At 31.6% G+C, this 22,129-nt stretch overlaps 3 protein-coding genes across 4 annotated transcripts; 1 reads left to right on the top strand and 2 right to left on the bottom strand.

Moving 5' to 3' along the window:
• Positions 1 to 2,565: 2,565 nt before the first annotated feature.
• Positions 2,566 to 6,295, bottom strand: LOC100795027 (squalene monooxygenase SE1). Its single transcript, XM_003545714.4, has 8 exons — positions 5,837 to 6,295; positions 5,148 to 5,259; positions 4,815 to 4,989; positions 4,539 to 4,707; positions 4,060 to 4,278; positions 3,695 to 3,970; positions 3,138 to 3,416; positions 2,566 to 2,874 (listed from the first exon to the last, which is right to left on the bottom strand). The coding sequence occupies exons 1-8, from the start codon at positions 6,080 to 6,082 to the stop codon at positions 2,761 to 2,763; spliced, it is 1,590 nt and encodes a 529-aa protein (XP_003545762.1). The 5' UTR covers positions 6,083 to 6,295; the 3' UTR covers positions 2,566 to 2,760.
• Positions 6,296 to 13,252: 6,957 nt separating this feature from the next.
• On the top strand, positions 13,253 to 17,233 carry LOC100788889 (myb-like protein X). 2 transcript variants are annotated; one of them, XM_003547061.5, is made up of 10 exons: positions 13,253 to 13,493; positions 13,591 to 13,655; positions 13,745 to 13,806; positions 14,466 to 15,467; positions 15,553 to 15,634; positions 15,715 to 15,804; positions 15,911 to 16,027; positions 16,123 to 16,218; positions 16,309 to 16,475; positions 16,557 to 17,233. In XM_003547061.5, the coding sequence occupies exons 1-10, from the start codon at positions 13,337 to 13,339 to the stop codon at positions 16,804 to 16,806; spliced, it is 2,088 nt and encodes a 695-aa protein (XP_003547109.2). In that variant the 5' UTR covers positions 13,253 to 13,336; the 3' UTR covers positions 16,807 to 17,233. The 2 variants fall into 2 exon arrangements, with proteins under 2 accessions (XP_003547109.2, XP_014623545.2); XM_014768059.3 differs by lacking the exons at positions 13,253 to 13,493; positions 13,591 to 13,655; positions 13,745 to 13,806 and adding an exon at positions 13,823 to 14,322.
• Positions 17,234 to 17,358: 125 nt separating this feature from the next.
• LOC100793450 (proline iminopeptidase) lies at positions 17,359 to 21,901 on the bottom strand. Its single transcript, XM_003545713.5, has 11 exons — positions 21,676 to 21,901; positions 21,187 to 21,389; positions 20,472 to 20,570; positions 20,279 to 20,389; positions 20,128 to 20,190; positions 19,818 to 19,911; positions 19,447 to 19,544; positions 18,820 to 18,921; positions 18,001 to 18,114; positions 17,858 to 17,932; positions 17,359 to 17,642 (listed from the first exon to the last, which is right to left on the bottom strand). Exons 1-11 carry the CDS (start codon positions 21,785 to 21,787, stop codon positions 17,538 to 17,540), a joined length of 1,176 nt encoding a protein of 391 aa, XP_003545761.1. The 5' UTR covers positions 21,788 to 21,901; the 3' UTR covers positions 17,359 to 17,537.
• Positions 21,902 to 22,129: the final 228 nt, after the last annotated feature.

Genomic DNA, 22,129 nt, shown 5'->3' with positions numbered 1-22,129 from the left:
CTTAAATAAATTAAATAAGTAAAACATGTTGAATTTAACTTGTTGGTTGTATATGTTTTTCTAAAATTTTAAATATGTATAAGGAATTAAAATGTATGTTAGGATGAGTTGTTGTTTAATCTTTTTTATTTTAAAAATATAGAAGTAACTGAATAGTAAATATTACTATTGTTAACTAAATAATTTTTAAATTAATTTTATTTCATTTTAGTAAAATATTTTTAAATAAAATATATAAAAGAGTGTTCAATATAATATGTGTAAGTGTTTCTAATAGCTTATTTATTATTTTATATTCTTAATTAATACATAAAATAAATAATTATAATTTATTTTATATTTAATTATATATAAAAAGATTGTGCGTGTGTTTTATTTTACATTTAATTAATTATATAAAAATATTTTGTAAGTATAATATGCATATTTTAACTTTTTATTTATTTATATGCATATTATAACTTTCATCATATTATTTTATATAGAATGAGTATAACAATAAAATTAATATTTTTAATTTATAAATCTTTCATTTTTTTTCTTTAAAGAAACTTGGTGAATGATATTGTTTTAACTTCTGCTTATATTTTATTGATTTTTTGTGTTTAAATATATTTATGATATTAAAATTAAGTGAATCTAAAAGTATTAAAAATATCAAGATAAAACAAACAAAAAAACTAATTAAATTTCATATGAATAATCATAATTTGTTCTGCATGAATAATTATATATAGTAAAATAAAAAATGTGATTTAGTGAAAATAAAAAGTAATATGAATTATCCAAAAATAATAAAATAGCAATGTAGTAATAAGAATGTGAAAATTATACAAAGTTTGATTTAACAATTTATGAGAGTTTTTTTTTTCTATACCAACACATAGATAATTAAAAAGGAAAAAATTATAAAAAAACTAAAAAACTAAAAGAAATAAAAAAAACTCAATTAGTTTCTTAACTGGATTTTTTTTAAGTAGGCAAGAAAACACGCTTTAGAAGTGTGTTTTTTAAAAAAATTGTGTAAGTGACCGATTTCTCAATTTGCATACTATTTTATATCATTCATATAAATATATATTCACATGTATTATTTAGATAAATATTTATTTTTTGTATTTTTGGGGCAAAAAACTCTAAAATTATACACTTTTAATACATTTTTAATTTCTTATCAGATCAAAGATTAAAAATGAATATTAAAAACAAAAAAAAGAGAATAAAAGTTAATTGGAGATTAATTTAAATGTGTTGTATACTACAAATAACTATTTTATTAATCAAGATTATTATTTTAACTTGTACGTTGTAGAAAATAATTTTTATATTTATATAATTAATTTTTAAATATATAAAAACCTATATTATAATTAAATTTTATAATAATAAATATATTTGAATTTATAAATTATATTTTTAATTTACAACCAACAATTTAAATTATGATATATAGTTTTTTTAATTTTTTAAAATATGAAATTCAATTTAGAGATGGAAATAAAATAAATATTTCAAAGTTTGTTGTTCAAATAAATGAAATATTATAAATTTTAGTATAAACTTAATATTCTTGGACAATTTATACTTTTAAGAAAGTATTACAGTACTTTCATATTTTCTTACATTGTTAGTCATACGTCAATCAACTACTTCAGTATAAGTATCTTTGATATATTAATATTTCATTTTTAATTATAATCTCACTAAAAATTGTCTATTTGTGTTATAGATTTAAATAAAAAAATACATATAATATCATATATTTCTTTACTTACTTTTTGTATATTAATTTTTTTATATTTAAATAAACCTGTGCACGTAATAAATATTGGATATATTGCATTTCAGAATTCTTCGCATATTCAAAGGATTTTTGTTATGACGGATATTATAATTATAATACTTCATAACATTGAGTATATTGTACTAATGTATTCCTCCAGTCGAAAAAAAAAGTATTATTTTTGTTAGTTTCAAATATAATTTTTTAAACTAATTTTATCTTATTTAATATTATTATCTCTAAAATATTCTTTATTTAATTGTTATGTTAGTTTCAATAAATTTTTTTATAATAAACTTCAACCAATAATAAGTTAAAAAAATTATTTTTTAATAAAGATAGGTGCAATTAATTATAATTAATTTAAAACATTTTTTTTCTTCTTGAGACCGAAGGAAATACTATTTTAGAAGTCTTCACATTTTCAATCCCCTCAAAGTTGAATATTACTTGCCCATGATTTACTGTCCCAATACTTTTTCTCCACTTAAAATCAAAGTCTTCCCATTTTCGTTAGAGTCCAGTTGTTTCCTGTCTAAGTTACTCGTATTCCTAGTCACTATTGACTCTTTCATGTTGCTTCGTTTATCACGTTACACAATGGCATATTTTTACATTATATTATTGTCTTTTTAATAAGTGATAGGCATACAGCAATGATATACTAATAGCCAAAAATCAAGGACTTGTTATTAAAGCCAAAGCGTACATTTTTTACCTCTGATGCTTGCAAAGATTGACTTGGAAACTTAGATTTTGTCCTAAACTAAAGTAGACAATAATACGTTTAAAAAGTTTTATTAAAACAAAATATATTGCACACGAACAAAACCAGTGCCCTGATGTATGGAGCCTTCTAACAAAATTCCCCGCTAGGCTCTCTTATTCCTTTAATTTTGGTAGGACTAATCACAGTTACAAAGAATGCGGGCACAGATTATGTTTTGTATTCATGCCTTTCCTTCCAAGATGTGTATTTAATCTTCCAAATTGGTAGGGGGTGTTCTGTAATACGCTGGCACAGTTACTGGGAAGAACATTTGTCTAATTCCTTCGGCCTTGATAATGGGGAAAATGATAGCAGAGGCACCCTGAAAATGTCAAGAACAAACTTGGTTCAAAATCATAAATTTTGTTGTACCATTAACTAATATTTTGGGAACAATTCTTTTATGACCACAACATTTACAGACTCAATTAATCAAAATATATAGACCGTGTTGAATTTATTTGAATATTAAACACTCTACTCATGCTAGAATTATTCATAATTTGTAATAGAATATTGTTGCAGCAAAGGTTATGGTTAATATGTGAAAAATTATGTCTATAAAGAAATGCAAGAAACACTCACGGAAATCAATCTAGCTCCAATCCACATTCGTTTTGGAGAAGGGAATGGTATGAGTAAGCGACCAACACCATATATAGCCACGGCAAAGAAGTGGAGAACCAAGCTTAATGGACGAGGATTTAGACCAGAGAGTAGAGCAATTGGTCCATCTGAGAAAACACCTCCAAGGCTTAAATAATCAAAACATGCCTGGCGCATTTCCTTACTAGCTGGATCAGGGGATGCACAAAACACCTTGTACAATGCCCCAGCTAATGTGTTTATTGTAGATGCCACTGGCTGCAAACACAATCAAGAACCACCTATTAAATTTGCTCAAACCAATACTGATAAAACATGACAGGGTATTTGGTTAAGAAAACAATGTAAAGGTTTCTTATACGATTATTCAATTACAAACTGTCATGTAAGATAAACTCGTTCACTTTTATAATAACCACCAAAGTCATAGTACTGCATACTAAGGAATAAGGATGTTTTCTAATTAGTTTATAAAGAAAATACTTTTATTCTAAGGTGCATGACTATTAAACTCTTTCGATTATATATATATTAACCTTGCGTAGGGTGTAGAATGATTCAAGATATTTGCAAAGAGCATTAGCGTCATGCAGATCATGCAGGGGTCTAAGAAGGTTCCTTAGCAAAACAATGTCAGACAAAGCCACAGTCATTCCCCCTCCGGTTAAAGGGTGACGCATGTTGAAGGCATCTCCCATGAGAAGGGCACCAGGTGTGGGATAAGGAGATGCGGGCATGCTTCTGTTTGGCATGCTTCTTATGTTTCCTTTCTCAACTGCTGCTATAAAAGAGTCACGCAGCTCTGGAGGAACCTAAAACACAATTTCCTCCATTAGTGGAATTGAAGAATATGTTCCATGTTTTGAATATTAAGCCAAGCCAAAGACTAGGATATTTGTACCTGGGGAGCTACTACTGTTTTCAAATAACGGGCCATGTCACCATTGCCAAGGGAAGGTAATTTATGGCCAGGCACATCAACCAAACACCGAATCTCAGTGCTACTGATGGGATAAAACAAAATGGGAGAAGGATCACCCAAGATAACGTGCCCGTGGTTTGCATATGGAAGATTGCAGTTCTCTAGGACCAGACCAACAAAATGAGATGGTACATCAACCTGCATAAATAAATAAACAAATAAACCCATCTAAGTACTAGCAAAGACAAATAGATACCAACATTAAGTTAGCTTGACTTGGACTCGGACCTATAAGTAAAGTCTTGGCTTGGAGCCTTGTGACAGAAAAAAAAACACCATTAGAAGAGAAGACTACTAAAATGGTCAACCAATTTTTCAATGGAAATTAATCATCAACAAAGTCAGAATATATTTCACACTTTTAACATAAATAATAATAAAAAAAACAGCATAGTTACCTTTGGGTTGCAAAGAGAACGTCTCAGGTTGGAAAAACAGCCATCACATACAATGGTGAGGGGAGCCTTAGCTGTGAGCTCTTGTCCACTCTTGGTTTTGAAGTTTACCCCTTTGATGATTCTATCTTCTTCTAGTAGAAATGTGACAGTTCCTTGTTCTAATTTTACACTGCACAAAATTTGGAACAATAAGAGCAAGTAACGGAAGGAAAGGATTTAATAAAAAAAAATCCTTTTCAGAAACAGTTTTTGAAAAAGGATGATAAGAGTCTGTACTTTGGAAGAGATGAAGCCTTTTCGCGCATCCTTTGTATGAAACGGCCATTGTGAAAGCTTCTTCCAGAAACATCAGAGGCAAAATTTTCCAAGGGGTAAGAAAGCTTAGTATTTTTCCCGTCCTTGTAAAGAGCATAGCCAAAGACTGGCTGAGCATCAATCTCACCCACACAATCTGAAACAACTCACAACTTAATCTGTTAATAAGAGCCTTGAATTTGACAAGCAAAGGCAAGGGAGTTCACACCTAAGATTGATTACTTCAATTCTCACACAATCTTCCATACATCTACTTATGTGACATAATATGTGACATGTTTCTTGCTTGGTTACCTTGGAGACCCAATTCAATTAACTTAAGATACCCCCCAGGTTGTAGCAATTCCCCCACAATCCTGTCTGGTTCAGTCAAGTCCCTTTCAATAACATGCACTCGCCTTCCTTCCTGAAGCAAGAACCATAGACCAACATCATTGATCCTTTTACAACACAAACTATATGATTCATTGTGTAAAAATATTTTAGACCATTCTTTTAAATTACCATAAAGTTTATATATAACTAGAAGTCTGAATCTGACTGCATATGTAGTTTGTGTTGTGGTTCTAAGAACAGATCATGGAAAGGAAGAGATCTTGGACTTTCCACAGTTTAACTTTTCATGTTTTTGTCTGGTTGCAAGAAAAATATATTCATGAAAATGAAAATAAAAAAAAAATGGGAAATCTATCTTTAGAATAAATGTTCTATGAAGCCTATATAAGGTTATAACTTATAACTGTATCACTTGTATAATTTCATTCAGAATAACACTTAGAAAACTACTCTTCTATCTTCCAACCTCTACTTTCTGGCAATCAAACATGACTTTCTAACATAATTGTTATTGTTATTATTTTACCTCAACATAAGTTTTGCATATATCTATGAATCAAAACATATTTGCAGGTAGTAACTAAGAAAAAACATCACACATATGGATTAGATTTCACAAAGTCGTGTCAAGAAAAGGTTTGTTCTACCTTGCCAAGTGTGTAAGCAAGGGCTGCGCCAGCAACCCCAGCACCGACAATGATGACGTCCGTAGTTTCTGAGATTTCTTGATGGTGGTTTCCATTTTCTGGTGATGTCCTTATAATACTACCACCATTACTTTCTGCATGTACTGAACTTTTGGCCTTCCTCTTTGATACAGAACCATATATAACAAACACAAGCACCAAGCTAGAAGCTATAATGCCTCCCAAAATATACTCATAACCCATCATCTGCAATAGATTTGGTGGAACTAAACTTGAAAAGTAAAGAAAAATGAATAGGTATGGAAGGATATTAGTGATGAATGAAAGAGTCCTCTAGTCTCCCGTTTACGTGTGAGCTTTGACGTGTTAACTGTTCAACATAAATGCAAACTAGCTAGATCTCTTCCACCTTTTGATTTTTATAGGGACAACCAGAACAGGTTGATCATAATTACCTCCCTCTCACATTCATTGCCTTTTCTTCAACCCCTTCTAAGTAACCGCAATTCCGATCAAGTTATTAGTATAATTTAATATTACTCCCCTTCCATTGTGATATATGAGGAAAAAATTATTTTAAAATAATTTTTATTTTAGTTTTTTAATTTAGTATTAATTATTTTTTATTTATATCTTTTATATAATGTTAATGGAGGACAATTAAAAATAAATTAATTAATAATGGTATAAGATTAATTTTGTGAGATTATCACTCTATTTCATTTATTTATTTTATGGATGAGGTTTTATTTATTTTACTTATACTTTTGTCCATCGCTTTCAAAATGAAGGTGCATGCCTAATTTAGTTAAAGTCAGGGAATTAAATTGTTAGGTTACTATTAATTTAATTTGCACTACTTTTTCTATTGAAAAGCAGTGGTTGATAAAGAACATTGATTGCATGATGTTATTGGTACTTATTCTGACTCTTTTATTCTATGTTCAATTTTCATTTTCAGATGCCTATCAGGAAGTTATACATCCTCTTATAAATTAATTTCTTCACCAGCAGTCGATAGCAGAGAATGAGGTTCTTGTAAATGAATTTCTTCACGATCATCACTATAGTGTTACTCATCAATTTGATGTCTCTCATAACATTCAAAACAGTGTTGAGGTTTTATAGGTAAAGTAAATTTATTGAATTCTATACTAATAATAATAATTAGTTTGTGATTCACATTTCTAATTTGATGAGTTTTACTTATAGCTTTTTAAATTTTTAATAAATTTAAACTAATAATAATTAATTTGTTAGAAAAAATGTGTAAAAGAATTTATTGCTAGCAATACTCTTAGAAAAAATGTATAAAATGTTTTACACTTACCTTACATTGCATGTGCATTAAATTTATTCAAGTTATTTTTCATAAAATAAGTTAGGTAAGATATATGAAAAAGTATTAAGAAAATATTATAAGAATATGATTATTTTTTAATAAAATAACCAAAACTTAATTAATTACCACTCATGTTAAAGATTTTCAGTTAGTTTTTTTTATTTATTTTATTAATTGAAAAGTTTGTTTTATCAAATTTTATTTATATGGATTCCATCATTTCATCATTTGAACTAAATAACTGACTAATAAATCTCCTATAATTCTTTTACACATTTTTTCTAGCAATAAATGTTGATTATATTTTTAACTTTTAGAGTATGCTTAAAATTATTTTTATGGATTCCATCATTTTTTCATTTCAATTAGCAATTTACTTTTCAACTTTTAAATGCCTTTATATTATTTTTCTCCATATATAAACTTAGTGAAACAATATTAATTGCAGGCATGGTATTTGTTTTTGGATATACCTCAGTAAATTTTATCGAGTGATCAGGACTGTGTAACCCACAAGGCAGTTAAGGTGCTTTAGGCCTCTGATTTTGTTTTTCTTTTATGAATAGACTTTAGTTATATATATATATTTTTTAATAATTTCATTTAAACATATAAAGACTTGTATTTCAAACTTTTTACTATTTAAATTCAGACATTAATATGTAACATGTTTATTAGAATATCACGAATATCACTCATTAATTAATATATAACTAAAAAAATTGTGCATTTTGTATTGTTCTATTGGTTTTTATTTTTTATTTTTTATGGAAATACCTATTGATTATCTGACTGCATTAAATAATACAGTAATTAAAACTAATAATTGAATATATTCTTTTTAAAGATAAGTTTACCATTTTTTAAGATAATTTAATCAAACATAATAATATTTTTATTATTGGGATTTAATTTGAATAATTTTTACAATATGAAACTGTTTTTTTTTATTTTGCATCCAAAAATTTTAAAATTTTAGGTGAATATAAATTGAAAAATATTGTATTAATCTTAATTTCTTTAAGATTTAGTAAGCTTATTAAATACTACATGTAACACTTTGAAAGGAAATCTTCAAAATTAAAATTGATAAAAATTTATCTATAATATTACAAAATAGATTAAATAAATTAACAACTTATCTATTAAAAGTGAAATATTAAAATAAATGAAAAAATTATTTTTCACCTCAATTTTTGTGTGTGTTAGGTGTCATATTCTTTACACACGGCGTCCGAGTGATAGCTATCCGTACCCAAGCCAGTAGTTAGTAGATACATGGCACATCATTCATTCAAACTGCCGCCCTCTAAATATTAATGACCTTATACGATATCCACGTACCATAAAGTTTTTTATTTTATTTTTATAAATACCATAGAGTTATTTGACAACAAAGATAAATATGTTAGTACTACTTTTATAAAGAAAGAAATTGAGGATTTATGGGGAGATTTTTTATTTTTATTTTTTATGTGACAATGACACACTGTTAAATTTAATTAAGAAGATATATGACCTAAACTTGGCTTCCAAAATTTATTGCACGGTAAGGGAGAACCCAAAAGTAAGAAAGACTTTTGATAATTGAATTAAGTAAAAATTATGATCGTCTAAACTATATATTTCATGAACTTGACTGATCTTAATTTATATTTCATGAACTTGACTGATCTTAATTTCAAGTAAAAAATGTGAAAATATATTTAACTTTAATTTAATTTAAAATATTTCAAGAACTTAATTCACTTTAAATAAAAAAAAAGGTAAATGTATTTTCATTTTATTATTTTACATACTTTTCCACTTAAGTCAGTTAAATCCATATTTTTGGTGAATAAACCTGTTTTTAATGCATTCCTTTCCTAACCGATTGATGTAAAACTTGTTTCGTTATGTCGTGAATTTTCAACGGTGACGTGGCAAATTTGACGCCAATGATTTTGCATCACATTCATTCATAATTCATTCGGTGTCAACATCGGTCGGACTAGGACCACATGATTGACACATAAGACAAAGGAACTAAGCCTTAATATAAGCGTATTACTTTGTGTTGAGACAAATAAATCCTTTCCCGTTTTTTCTTTTTTTGCGATGAAATACTTTTCATTTTACTTTTGCTGCTAAATTTGCCCTTCTATGCTGCTAACGGCTTCTTTTGAATTTCAATGCTAGTTGGTACTTGCATAATACAGTACTAGTATTACTTTCCATGTTTTTTATTTGTCCATTTTTTCGGAAAAAAAAATATTTTTTATGGATCATGCTAGTAAAAGAACTCAAAATACATTAATAATACTTTTCAAATAAAATTTTATTTTAAATTCCTTAGATTCATCGAGATATAGAACAGCATATAAGTTATCATGCTTGCATATCCACCATTTGAGTCTCCAATAATTATTCCAATAATTACATATCCGATTTGACCTATGGACGAATACGCAAGCATACGTTTCATGCTTGTTTGGGTAATAGCAATGAGATTCCCCAATATCATGCTAAGAATAGCTAGGATTTTCAGAAGAAGATGTCATTCGTTTGATGAGAAATAGAAAGGGATATCGAAAATTCAAGTGGCTGAAGCTGAAGCAGCTACTTTCGAAGTAACAGAAAGAAAAGCAACGACATCCTTAACCTTATGTTTGGATTAGGAATTTCAAAATTTCAAGGAATTTAAAATACCTATAATTTGAATTGTTTTGATTTTAATTTCTTTTATTTTTTAAATATTTTGTTTGAATAAATCAATTCAAATTTCTTCTATTTTAAATTTTTTGTTTCGATAGGGCAATTCAATTTCCTCCAAATGCAAAATTTTAATTTTATATTTTAAATAGATGAAATTTCAATATTAAACTTTATAGAAAATAAACACAATCTAATTTTGAAATATTAATTAAAAAATATTTTCATTTTTTAATAATTTATAAATATAAAATATTGATAATTTTAACGAAGGTTGTTTTACTTGACCACAACCAGTGATGTTTTTAAGCCAACATCAACTAAAACTATTTTTCGATCAATATCAAATATGACTTTTTTGTCAAAGTATGTCGGGAATATTTGTCAGCTGATGTCAGTCAGGGCTATTTTTTTTGTTAACATTGGTTGAGTCTATTTTTCAGTCGATGTTGGCTAGATTTTTTACCAACGTCGACTAGGTTTTTTTTGCCGACACCGGCTAGGGTCTTTTCGAACAACATTGACCAAGACTATTTTTAGCCAAAGTCAGCCTAAAAAATCATAGCAGGTGTTGACAAAAAAATCTACCCAATATCGGTTAAAAAATAGTTTGGTCAATGCCGACCAATAGAACCTACCCGATGTCAACCGAAAAATATCATTGGTCAACATTGGCCAAAAAATTCCTAGTTGAAGTTGGCTAAAAAAATAGCTCTGACCAATGTCGGACAAAAAATCCTACTCAACATCGGTTATAAAATAATCTTGGCTAATGTTAGCTAAAAAATAGCTCTGACCAATATTGATCGAAAAAACTCTAGTGGATGTCGACTGTAAGAACCTAACCGATGTCGACTAAAAATAGTCATGCTCGATGTTGGTCAAAAATACCTAGCTGGTGTTAGCAGAAAAAACCCTAGCCAACATCAACCAAAAAACCTAGCTAATGTGGTTAAGAAATAGCTCTGGTTGGTGTCAACCAGAAAACCTTAGTCGATATTAGCAAAAAAATCCTAACCGACATCGGCTAAGAAAATCTAGTTGACATCAGCCAAAACACCCTAGCTAACATCGGTTAAACAATAACATTAACCGATATTGGCTAAAAATAGCTTTGGTTGATGTTAGCTGAAAAAACCTAGTTGACGTCAACTGAAAATCCCTAACAGGTGTTTACTCAAAAGTTAGTCATGACTGATGCCAATAGAAAAAATCTAGCCAACGTTAGTAAAAAATAATCATTGGTCAACATCAACTAAAAAAACCTGGATGACAACGACAAAAAAAATCCTTGATCGACATTAGCAAAAATTTCTCATGAGTGACATCAATGAGAAAATAACCCTAACTAACATCATCTAAAAAAATCTTAGTTGATATCGGCAAAAAATAATTTTGGTTGACATCATACAAAAAAATTATGACAAAAAAAATCTTGACCAGCGTTAGTGAAAAATAACTTATGTCGATATTGGCCGTAAAAACTTTAGTTACCCGTAGTTGTGAGTGTTGAGCGAAAAAGAATCACGAGCAAGAACGTGAGTTAAAGTGAGCATCTCCAAAAAAAAAAGAATTTCAAATTCTATATTTTTTTAGAGAATTTGAAATCCCACTATTTCAGTCAATCAAAATGATTCATAAAAATATCAAAAATTAAATCTTCTTTCAAATACTTTATCCAAACAAGCTATTTTATCATGAATCATTTTAAATTCCTTGAAAAAATAAATTCTCCTGATAAATTGTTCCATCCAAACACACAGGATAAAAGAATAAGGAACAATGACACATTAGTTAGCATCTAAAAAAAAATGTGTTTCTTAACACTCGTGCAACACATAAACACCATATGTCAATTCTCATAAACCTTCACCCTAACTATTGTTGTTTTCCATCTTTGCTACGGCTAGCTTCACCTATGCTCTGAATTTTTGCCGCAAATTAAGACAAGACCACTACGGCTGAAGCCATATTCAACACATTCAACGGCCACTCCAAATATCACTGCATTGCATGCACCAACAGAACCGAACCTGCCACCATTAATTGTAACCTTTTAATTAGTCTTTAGATCTCAATATATCACTACTCCTATAACTATAACTACCATGCATCAACCAACGACCACACAAACTCAACAAGTCTTGTTGGAACCAGAAGCCGTAAAACCCACCACGCGTAACATGTTAGACCGAACAAACAAACTAACCATTTATTGCAAATCTCTTAAATATGAATACGTCCTCCTGGCTGCAACTGCATGCTTTCCACGATCCATTTTTCAATTGCTGTGAACCGCCCAAATCCCAACATTTGGTTTCATATACTGGTATATAATAACTATAACACACACATATATATGACAAATACTAATCGGTGTCTTAAAGATTTTGATTAAGAACTTAAAATAGAAATATTTGTATTGGAAAGCAAAAAATTATGTTGTATATAAATTTTTTGTTGTTGTTTTACACAATAAATATTTTTTGTCGTATAACTTGTATTGCTTTCTAATTCTTGATCACTTATTCTAAATCTACCAACACTCAATAAATATGCAATTCTAATACTTTTTCCAAAATACTACCCCTAATGATCACTTATTCTTGATTTGTTTTTCATCTAATTCATCTAATCTAATATTGTAAAAGGTGGCAACTACAACATTAAATGAGCAACGGCCAAACAATGTTGCCATACGCCTATATTAATTGTAACTGAAGAAAGTAGTTGACAATTAAAAGCTAAATTAGGTTTGAGACAAATAGTTTGGTGCGGATTTTCAAATGCATGAAATCACAATTGTGTGGTACGAATTAATTTAGAATAAACTATTTCTCCCGGTCTTTAATATAAATAAGAAAAAGATCTCATGAATGGCAGATTAAGATATAAATAAATTGTAATCAACCTTATCTTATCTAATAATATTATTTATTTAATCGAGATTATATTTTTAATGACCTCTTTTTTTTTTATCCTAGTATCAAACTTTAATGAAGAAAAATTATTTTAAAATGAGATTAGTAGAGTGAAATGATGTTAACTATTTTTCTTAATTAGCATGTGAATTAATTATTTTTATTATATTTACAAATGGAGGGAGTATATTTTGGTCGTGTACAGAAAAGACTACCCTAGGCAACGATTAGAAAAATAGATTGCATGATTGAACAAGCACAAGCGCAAATTGGTTAGAATGTTATAGGCCTTCAGAACTAAGTGGGCTTTATCAAAAAAGAGGAGGGCTTGGGCCACAGTGTCCAAGTGCGGAAAGAAAGAAACAAGCGCAATGACGAAAGGACCCCTAGCATGCCGTTTTTCTCTTACCAGGCTGTCGTAATCGTAACGGCTAGTTACTGAGGATTTAATTTTAAAAATGTCTGCTGGGAGGCCAAAGTAAGTCTTACGTTAATATTACAACAAAATACGACATTTAAAGCAAAACACTCCGAAGAGAAGTGGTTATGGCGGAAACTCGGTGTTTGGCAATCATCGACGAAGAAGAAATAGAGGTAGACGACGACATCTACGAGAACATTGAAGCTCCCAAGTTCGTCGACCTCACCGCACCTGATTCTCGCCGCCCCGACGATGACCGCCACTGGTTCTGCTTCCGCGTTGGTAATTTCTTACTTTATACTAACACATTTCACATCTTCTTTCAAATCCTAACTCATTTTCAGCTTCATGATATCAATTATGTCACTTTTTCCAATAGGATGTGACCAAAAGCATGAGCAAGAGTTGGACTCTGAGGCAATTTACAAGAATTTTGTTCTTCGGGTATGTTCGCTTTACTTTTCTTCTTCAACTTGCTTTCACTCTCTCAACTTATGGTTATGGACATGAATGAATTGATCTTGGATTTTCAGGTTATGGCAGCTAGAAGTCCCAATGTACGCCTCAGAAAAGCTTTGAACAGAAGAGAAGCAAGGTAGCCATCACCCAACTTGATAAACTAGTATATACACTCACTCTAGATTAATGTAAAATTTTGAACTATAAAACCATTTAAGACTTTTTTTAAGGTAAGATTTAGGAAGTGAAGGTCTTAAATTGTCGAGGGTTTGACTCAGTTGACAACACAATTGAGCTTGTAGGAGAGGATTTAGTTTGATTCCCACAAAAAACACTATTGCGGAGGGGAGAGGATTTTAAGTATAATTATGCCCAATCCAAACATCCAATTTACTTTAAGTGTGTGTTTGAATAAGGGTCACAAAATTGATTTTTGGTAAAATTGATTTTGAAGTAATGTTATTTATGTTTGAAAGATTTTATTATAAAAGCTAAAAAGTAGTAAAACTGATAGCGTGTTTGTTTATGCGTCTTTTATGCATGTCTTATTGCAATTTAACGTCAAATGGGTGAGCAATACACGGAACCTACTTCTTCCGAATTCAAGCAATGCATGTCCACTTGGAATTGAGCAAAACGAAACACCCATTTGGTAGAAATTTTTGAATTCAACCTAAAAGTCATAAAGTTATTTCAATCCAGAATCAAATATGAACTCAGAACGAATGCAAGTTTGGTTCAATTATTTTCTTGTGCCATTTTATTTATTATGAATGCAATTTGGTTGTTTTTCAGTGCAAATTTGAAGTGCCCCCTTACAGCTCCTGCCAAGTCAAGGGTGTCAAGGACGGATTTTATTTCCTCCTTGTCACACAAGATGACCGACAATAACGTGAAAGTTAAACCTCTTTCCAAGGTTGCTGCAACCCCGAACGCTAAGGTGAAGCAATCACCTTCTGTGGCCAAGGCCTTGACTACACCAAGGAATCATCAGAAGAAGGTTTCCAATGTAGAACAATTTAGAAGTGTTCAGAGCAAGAAAGCCTTGACTGTTGGTGTGCCTAAGAGCAGAGTGGTGGCGAAGGCTCTTGTTTTTCACTCACCTAAGAAGGCACTAAAGATCAAGAGTTCTATAGAATTGAAAACGGCAATGAGAACACTGTGTCCAGCAATGAATAAGCTTGAACTCAATGGAGTGAAGAAGAATGGAGAAGGAGGTAGCAACTCATTGGCAGTGGCTACCTGGAAAAAACAATTGAGGGGAAGAGAGGTTAAAAGCCGTGTGTTTGATTCCTTGTATTCTATTAATCGTAAGGAACCAGAAACCAACACAAAGACAAGTTTGATGGAGAAGAAAGTAAAAAAATGCATGCAGAAACGCCAGGTTGCTGTGCCTCATGAAACTGACACTAGTGATATGGAGATAGATGAAAAATCTAGGTGTGGCTCTCTAGAAGGATGCCATGAATCAGGAACTTCAGGAAGTGGTGGTGAATTGTCTCTTGGAGATGAAAAATCCCATGAATCAACAAGAGGAGAGAGTTCAGTTCCAGTTTTGTCAGAAGCTTCTAGAGGTGACATTACCTGGCTTTCAAGTCTGAACAATGAAAAGAACGAGACTACAGAAAGGAGTGAAAAAGAAGAGACAAAGAACTCAGTTTCTGATAAGGGAAAAGTTTCTGAAACCAAGAAGAGAAGGGCTGAAGAAAATTCATTGGCTTCTGATGACAAAGAAAATGAGAGGCAACTCACTGAGAATGATGACAAGGAAAATGTTTCAGCCCCTCATGAGAACATGTAAGGAGTTTGATTTCTCTCAACATGTCTATCTCTCCTGTGTTCCTTAAACTTTGTGAAATCAATGAATTCTTGATGACTGCAGAGAGATGAGTACCAATGATGATGTGCAAAAAAAAAGGGCTATTCTTGGGAGCAAACATGAGGATTTGAGAAAAACACAAAAGGTTTGGTCTAGTTTAGATTGATGTTACGTTCAGTCTTTAATGAATTGACTATAATCATTATGGGTTTGACCTTGAAACAGAAATCTACATCGACCTCAACTACTCCTCAAGTTCTGAAATACAGAAAATTAAAGCCCACAAGTCCTAAGCCTTTTAAGCTGAGAACTGATGTAAGTGGGTGGGGGGGTGGGGGGGGGGGGTTCTGTTTTAGTTGGTTTGTTTAGAAACAAATTGGTTTAATCAAGTGTACCATTCATGTTGTTTTTTATGCTGCAGGAAAGGGGAATTTTAAAAGAAGCAAACTTGGATAGGAAAATCCCCTCATCTTTAAAAGAAACCACCGTTAAAGGTAGTGAGTCCAAGGCAATGAGGAAATATCAGAATGCGAAGCGAGTGAGTTCAGTTCCATTGTGAATCCCAATTTTTACCTCTCAATATTAGCATTGAATATATAAAATTTTGCTTTTTTGTTGTACTTTTCCTTTCAGACAAGTGAAACTTGTTCCACAAAAAGTGAACAAGTCACTGATAATTATAGCAGCTGTGATGAGAAATCAAAACAAACAACACAAGAAAACAAATCTGTAAGTTCATGCACAGAATATACTATCACCTATTGCTGCTTAGAGAATATTTTAGAGCCAGAGGCTGAAACTTCCCAAAACGTTATGTAGGGGAGCATTAAAAGTAACAACTCCAACTGCAAGGTGCAACGTAAATTATCTGCTACAACACCTCATAGAAATCCTCCTGGTCCTAAACTTCAGAAAGCCATTGATCAGGATGACAATTTCAAAAGAAAATCGCAAATGATACAACGTAAAATTGTAAGGCCTCGGAGGTAAGTAATAATCAGATTGCAACACACGTGTTTACATTGAGTATGTTTGATTATAATATAATGGAAGTGCCTATTGCACAGTGCTTTGCCAAGGAAGAAAGAAAAAGCTGTCCTTGCAACAAAACTTAGTGTTATTATTGAAAAGCCATCAGATATTGTGAAGCCAAAGGAAACAAAGGCACGTAAAAATGACGCAGCTTCTTCACCTACAAGTACAGGTTCCGTTCACAGGCCTTTTTCACGGGGAAGGAGGGATTTAACTGTTCCCAAGGAACCAAAGTTTCAGAGTCTACATGTGCCAAAGGACTGCACCACCAGGAAACACACATAAGAGCTTCTTCACCTACAAGTAAAACTACAGGTTCCGTTCACAGGCCTTTTTCACGGGGAAGGAAGGATTTAACTGTTCCCAAGGAACCAAAGTTTCAGAATCTACAAGTGCCAAAGGACTGTTGGGGGTGGAGGGAGGGATGTTGTTCAATATAATCATTGAATTTTTAGCAGCTTTGGGAAAATGGATTGATGATGTGTTGTTGTAACTTGCGAGTTTGTCTAGACTAGACTGTATGTGCAAACATGAGATTTTGTTAACGTGGTGTTTTTAATTATGACAATCATGAAGAGAACTTTTTGAGTTTATGCACTGTCACTTGTAAGTTGAGAGAGATGAATCAATTGTATACTATTTGATTTTTATTTTATTTTATTTGTACTTTAGTTTTGATTTGTGTAATAACATTATATTTCTTTTTGGGTGCTATTTGGTGTACAGAATTATTTGGTACTAAATTTTACATACTTGTAAACCTTTTATTGGATAACCATGGAAGTTGACAGAAACAGCAAAATCATCCCATTCATGATTTTTGTGCAACAATGATCATTTCCATTATTCTAGTGTTTTTATTAAGACAATGATGAAGACAATCTTTGAGTTCACGGTATGCTAGTGTTTTTAAATACATGGACATTGCAGTATTTTGCTTGTAGATGAATGTTGCACCATTTGATTAGTCGGTCTCCAAACTGCAGCCTTTGTTCCTGTTTGCCTGTCCACTCACTTCAGTCCCCTTTGTTCTTGATTATGTTTTTCAATTTCTCATTTGCAGCCACTAGTTCAGCAGTTATGCCTGGTTCATTGGCTGAATGCCCTGCATCAGGAACCACCTGAAACCATTGTATGATTTAGTAACTTGACCATGTTTTGCACAAGATTATGTGGAAAACTTTTGTTTGAAACTGCTTGTATTTGTTTCTTATAAGAAACAAAATCTTAGAAAATGAGACTTCCGTATCCTGAAACTTGATACACAATTATCATAGCATGCAGAGAAAATCAACGTAAGCAAGACTAATGACCAAAAGCAACATTCTTGTCTCACCCTAAAATCTGCCTCTGGCCAAGCTTTATGAAGATCCCAGGCTGACATCATAGGACAGCAAACATCATATCTTCCCTGCAAAGTTAAGAATGAAAAACATTAAGAATCTATGTTTTAAAGGATGCAGCATAAAAGTTATTTACCTGAACGATTGTGGTGTTTATATGCCTTATTTTATCAATTCTGTCCAACAGGAATGAATCAGAGGGGAAGAATCCCTTGTTTACAAAATAGTGGTTTTCAATCCTTGCAAATGCCTGATAAAAAAATGTAAGTATTCGTCATCACTCATCAGTACAAGTTAAAGAATCTCAACCACAAACAACAAAACACAACCGTAAATCAATCCAAAATTAAACGGGGTAAAGATTGTAGACTTTTCTTATTTATGCTGTTAATTTGTATATAAAAAAGTAACTTATTTGACAAGGGATTGTCTGACTTTACAAATTTTAACAAGGGAGAAAACAAGTCCGAAGTGTTGAAAGAAGGACGAAGGGCTCCTAACAATTAAGATTCAGAAGCACAGTGCTCAGGGTACAAAAAAACCGTTTGTCCACTTCTTTTCCTCATTTCAGACCGCAAAGATTATTAACTATTTCTCTATAAGGGAGAAAAGGTTTTCCACAAACTAATGACAGTTCAAGAACACCCAAAAAACTAATAACAGAATGCAAAAGAGATTTATAAAGTCAGTGCACTTCAAATTTTAGAAAACACAAAAAACATCCATATAATTATATATTATTTTATAAGAATTACATTTGAACTGCAAAATTTTACACAAGCAATGCCATATCAATTTCAACAATACATACATACAGTGAAATTCATAGGTTTAGGGGATGTAAGCATTACAAATTATGGAAGTTGCACAACATGTTGGGATAGAATTTGGAAAATGATTAGCAAACTTTTTCCAGCCAAAATCCAGGTTATTATTCTTCACTCGATGAACTTACCAGCGAAAAGTAATCGTCATCCCCTTTTTTTATATTCTCTTCATTTGGAAGAAGATGAGCAGTCATCATTTCCCATTTGGTCCACGCTCTAGCAGCTGCATACTAAGAACAAAGAAACAGGTAAGTAAACAACACAAATTCTTGAATCCATTCTTAAGTCCATTCAAAGTTCAAACAATCTTCTAGAAAGAGGTTGATCTCTTTTGACAGGATTTAGACAAGGGAAATGAAAAGAAAAATTCAGGGCTAGTCTTTTTTACATTTCACAAAGAGACTGCCAACTGAAGCCTCTCAGTTAAATAGAAAACCCAACTAGTAAATTACTCAACTTCTCAATATACACAAGAAAGTTACTCTAGATAATCCAGTCAGGTAACCAACTCATAGATAAGCTCATTATTCCTCATTTCGGATAAGAGGATCAGTTGATAGCTTGGTATTGTTAAGGATAGACTTCTAAGCTAGTTCAACTATCTTCAACTCTGTGTACCAAGTTCTAAGAAGAATTCAGGCCAAAAAGATGGAACAGTAGCTCTGAAACCAAACTAATATTAAAAAAGTCTTGTTATGATTAATGAGGAAAAGGAATGGAAGGCAAGCTGAGAAAAGAAAAACACAGACACTAACCTGAGTTTTGATATCATCAGAGTTTAATCTCTTGTTATAGGCATCAACAAAGCATCCTCTCTCACTCTCTGGAATAAGATCTCTAAATGGCTCCCAAGCTGACATGAGAGAAAATGCACAAAGATCAATCATTTAAAGTCAAAATTTTAATGAGCAGAAAGCCAGAGATCATTATCAAAATCAAATATGAGATTATGCAAAGCAACAATAGAAAACACCAAATTAATAAGAGAATATAGAATAATAGAAAACTGCAACATAATATCAAATAAGTCAAAACATACTCAGATCATTAAAAGGAAACTTTATTATGCATGGCAAATATTAAAACTTAATTCACCAGAAAAACAGATGAAAAGACAGTGCTATACCATCAGGGAATATAGCAGCAGCGCCTCCCTCGTAAAACCAATCAATTTCTTTCTTCCTTAAAAGGAAAATCCCCCTGAGGATCATGCCAGTAACCTTGGAAGAAAATGATAAGATATTTTAAAAAGCGAACAACATAGCATGGAAACAAACTCCTTAACTATAGATTACACACTCTTTAGCAGTACTGGAAAAAATAATAGTAATAATAGCAATATAATAATAATAGTAGTAAAAAAGAGACATCATTATGACATAGTAAAAAAGAAACCAATTATCTTCATAATCATAATAAAAAACAAAGGCATACACCTTGTCCGGGTGAGATTGGCTGTATGCAAGGGCAAGTGTGCTTCCCCATGATCCACCAAATACCTGCATATTATATGGGGCAGAAGATCATATCTCATTACATAAGAATCATAGAATGTATAATGATAAACAACCAGAGGTGAAAAATGACCTGCCATTCTGGAATCTCCAAGTGTTCTCTTAGCTTTTCAATGTCATCAATGAGGTCCCATGTGGTGTTTTGCTCTAAGCAAGCATGTGGTGTGCTTTTCCCTGCACTTCGCTGATAAAGAGAATAATTGCCAATTTGTCATTGCACAAAAGCTGGGGAGACCATTATTGCACACTACAGTTCAGAAACTAACCTGATCAAATAGAACAATTCGGTAAAAGTCAGGATCAAAAAATTTCCGATTGCTTGGAGAAGTTCCCCCTCCAGGACCACCATGAATGAACACAACAGGCTGCCAGAAAAATGCTTAGAAAATGATGAATCAATTTTTATTTTTTTTCCTTTATTTTTTAGATTTCCCCCTCGTAACAAAGTTAAATAAATGTAAAAAAAAAAACAAAGTGTCAATATTTAGAATCTAGAGATAAATGCTTAGATCCATCCAACCATACATGCATGTGTGTAGGTTTTAGTGGCCATAGACCTACTGACAGACCAAAGTGACTTCTAATTTTTCGTTTCCCCTTTATGGATTTCTATTCTATATTGAATGGTGATGGATAGATGTATTTTAACAAGCTGTTAGGACTAAGGAATCCACAAGTTTCCAATGACACATAAAAGTTATTGTGAACATGAACTAGAGAGAGTAGGATATTTCCAATGGCTCCCATAAAATGGAGGTATTTTCCCAACATACAAAGATACCCAACAGAAGAACTAAATATATCCATTTAAAAAACATGATCTAGGAATTGACTGCTTGAGGTTCAATGGAACAATTTAACAATACCATTCATTCAATTGAGTCAATAAACAACCCACATAGCGTTAAGACTTAGAAAAGTTAAATTTTTTAAAAATAAACATAAAAATTCAAGCGATTGTTGGAGGCAATTGCTACTCACATGGCCACTGGGGTTTCCTGATTGCTCCCAGTAAATTGTGTGAAGATCTGAAACCTTCAAAAATCCTGTACTGTAGGGTTCTATTTGCGGGTAAAGATTTCTGTTGAGTTCTGAGAATTCATTTTCTGAAGCCATCAAATGACTAGGAATTGGTTCAATTCTATGGTCAATGTTTTGCACACGAAAAACTAAGCTCTTTCTTCCTGCGCGTGACACCAAAAACGCAACTTTTAGCAGATCCTCATGAAGGTATAAACTTGTTGAATATAATAACGCAGAAACAGATTCAACGGAAAAAGGGAGAACAAAGGAAACATAAGGCAACAACAGTGTTAGCCAAAATTAGCACAACAGGGCATGCTCTTAGAGATAACCTAAAATAAACACAAACATTTGATGAAACTAGTAACCCCACATAACTCTATCATTGTACTATCACATAATTCATGAACTAACTAAAGAAATCCAAAAAGTGGCGAGAGAGGGCACCTGAAGAAGTAGTTTTGGGGTGAGAGAAGGGAAATGAGATGGGAAGTTTGAAAATTAGGGAAGTTAAGGAGAAGGAGGAAGGGAGGGTGTTTGGAACAAAACCCAACTTCATTCTTGTGGGTTATGAACTTGTGACAAGTGATTTTCATTATCCAATTGCCACTTGGCAACGCAAAGATCATGTGCAGTTCCACTTACTAATTGTGTCATCTCATAATTGGTGATCTTGTCGTGTCTTTAGTTTGTTACAATCATTTTAAATTTAATTTTTAATCCCTTGCCTCGATACAAACAAGGCAACTACGCTTCTATTTGGTCATTATTATATTAGTAATCATCAATCTTGCTTTTATTTGGTGTTTATTATGTAAATTTGGTGATTGATTGAAAGAGTGGAAAAATTGAAGTTTATGTAATATTTTTATCAAATAAATTCACAAACAAACCCATATAA

Source organism: Glycine max, chromosome 15, assembly GCF_000004515.6.
Source record: "Glycine max cultivar Williams 82 chromosome 15, Glycine_max_v4.0, whole genome shotgun sequence".
Lineage (NCBI taxonomy): Eukaryota > Viridiplantae > Streptophyta > Magnoliopsida > Fabales > Fabaceae > Glycine > Glycine max.
The sequence above is the reverse complement of the archived record's forward strand: the minus strand, read 5'-3'. Positions and strand labels throughout refer to the sequence as shown.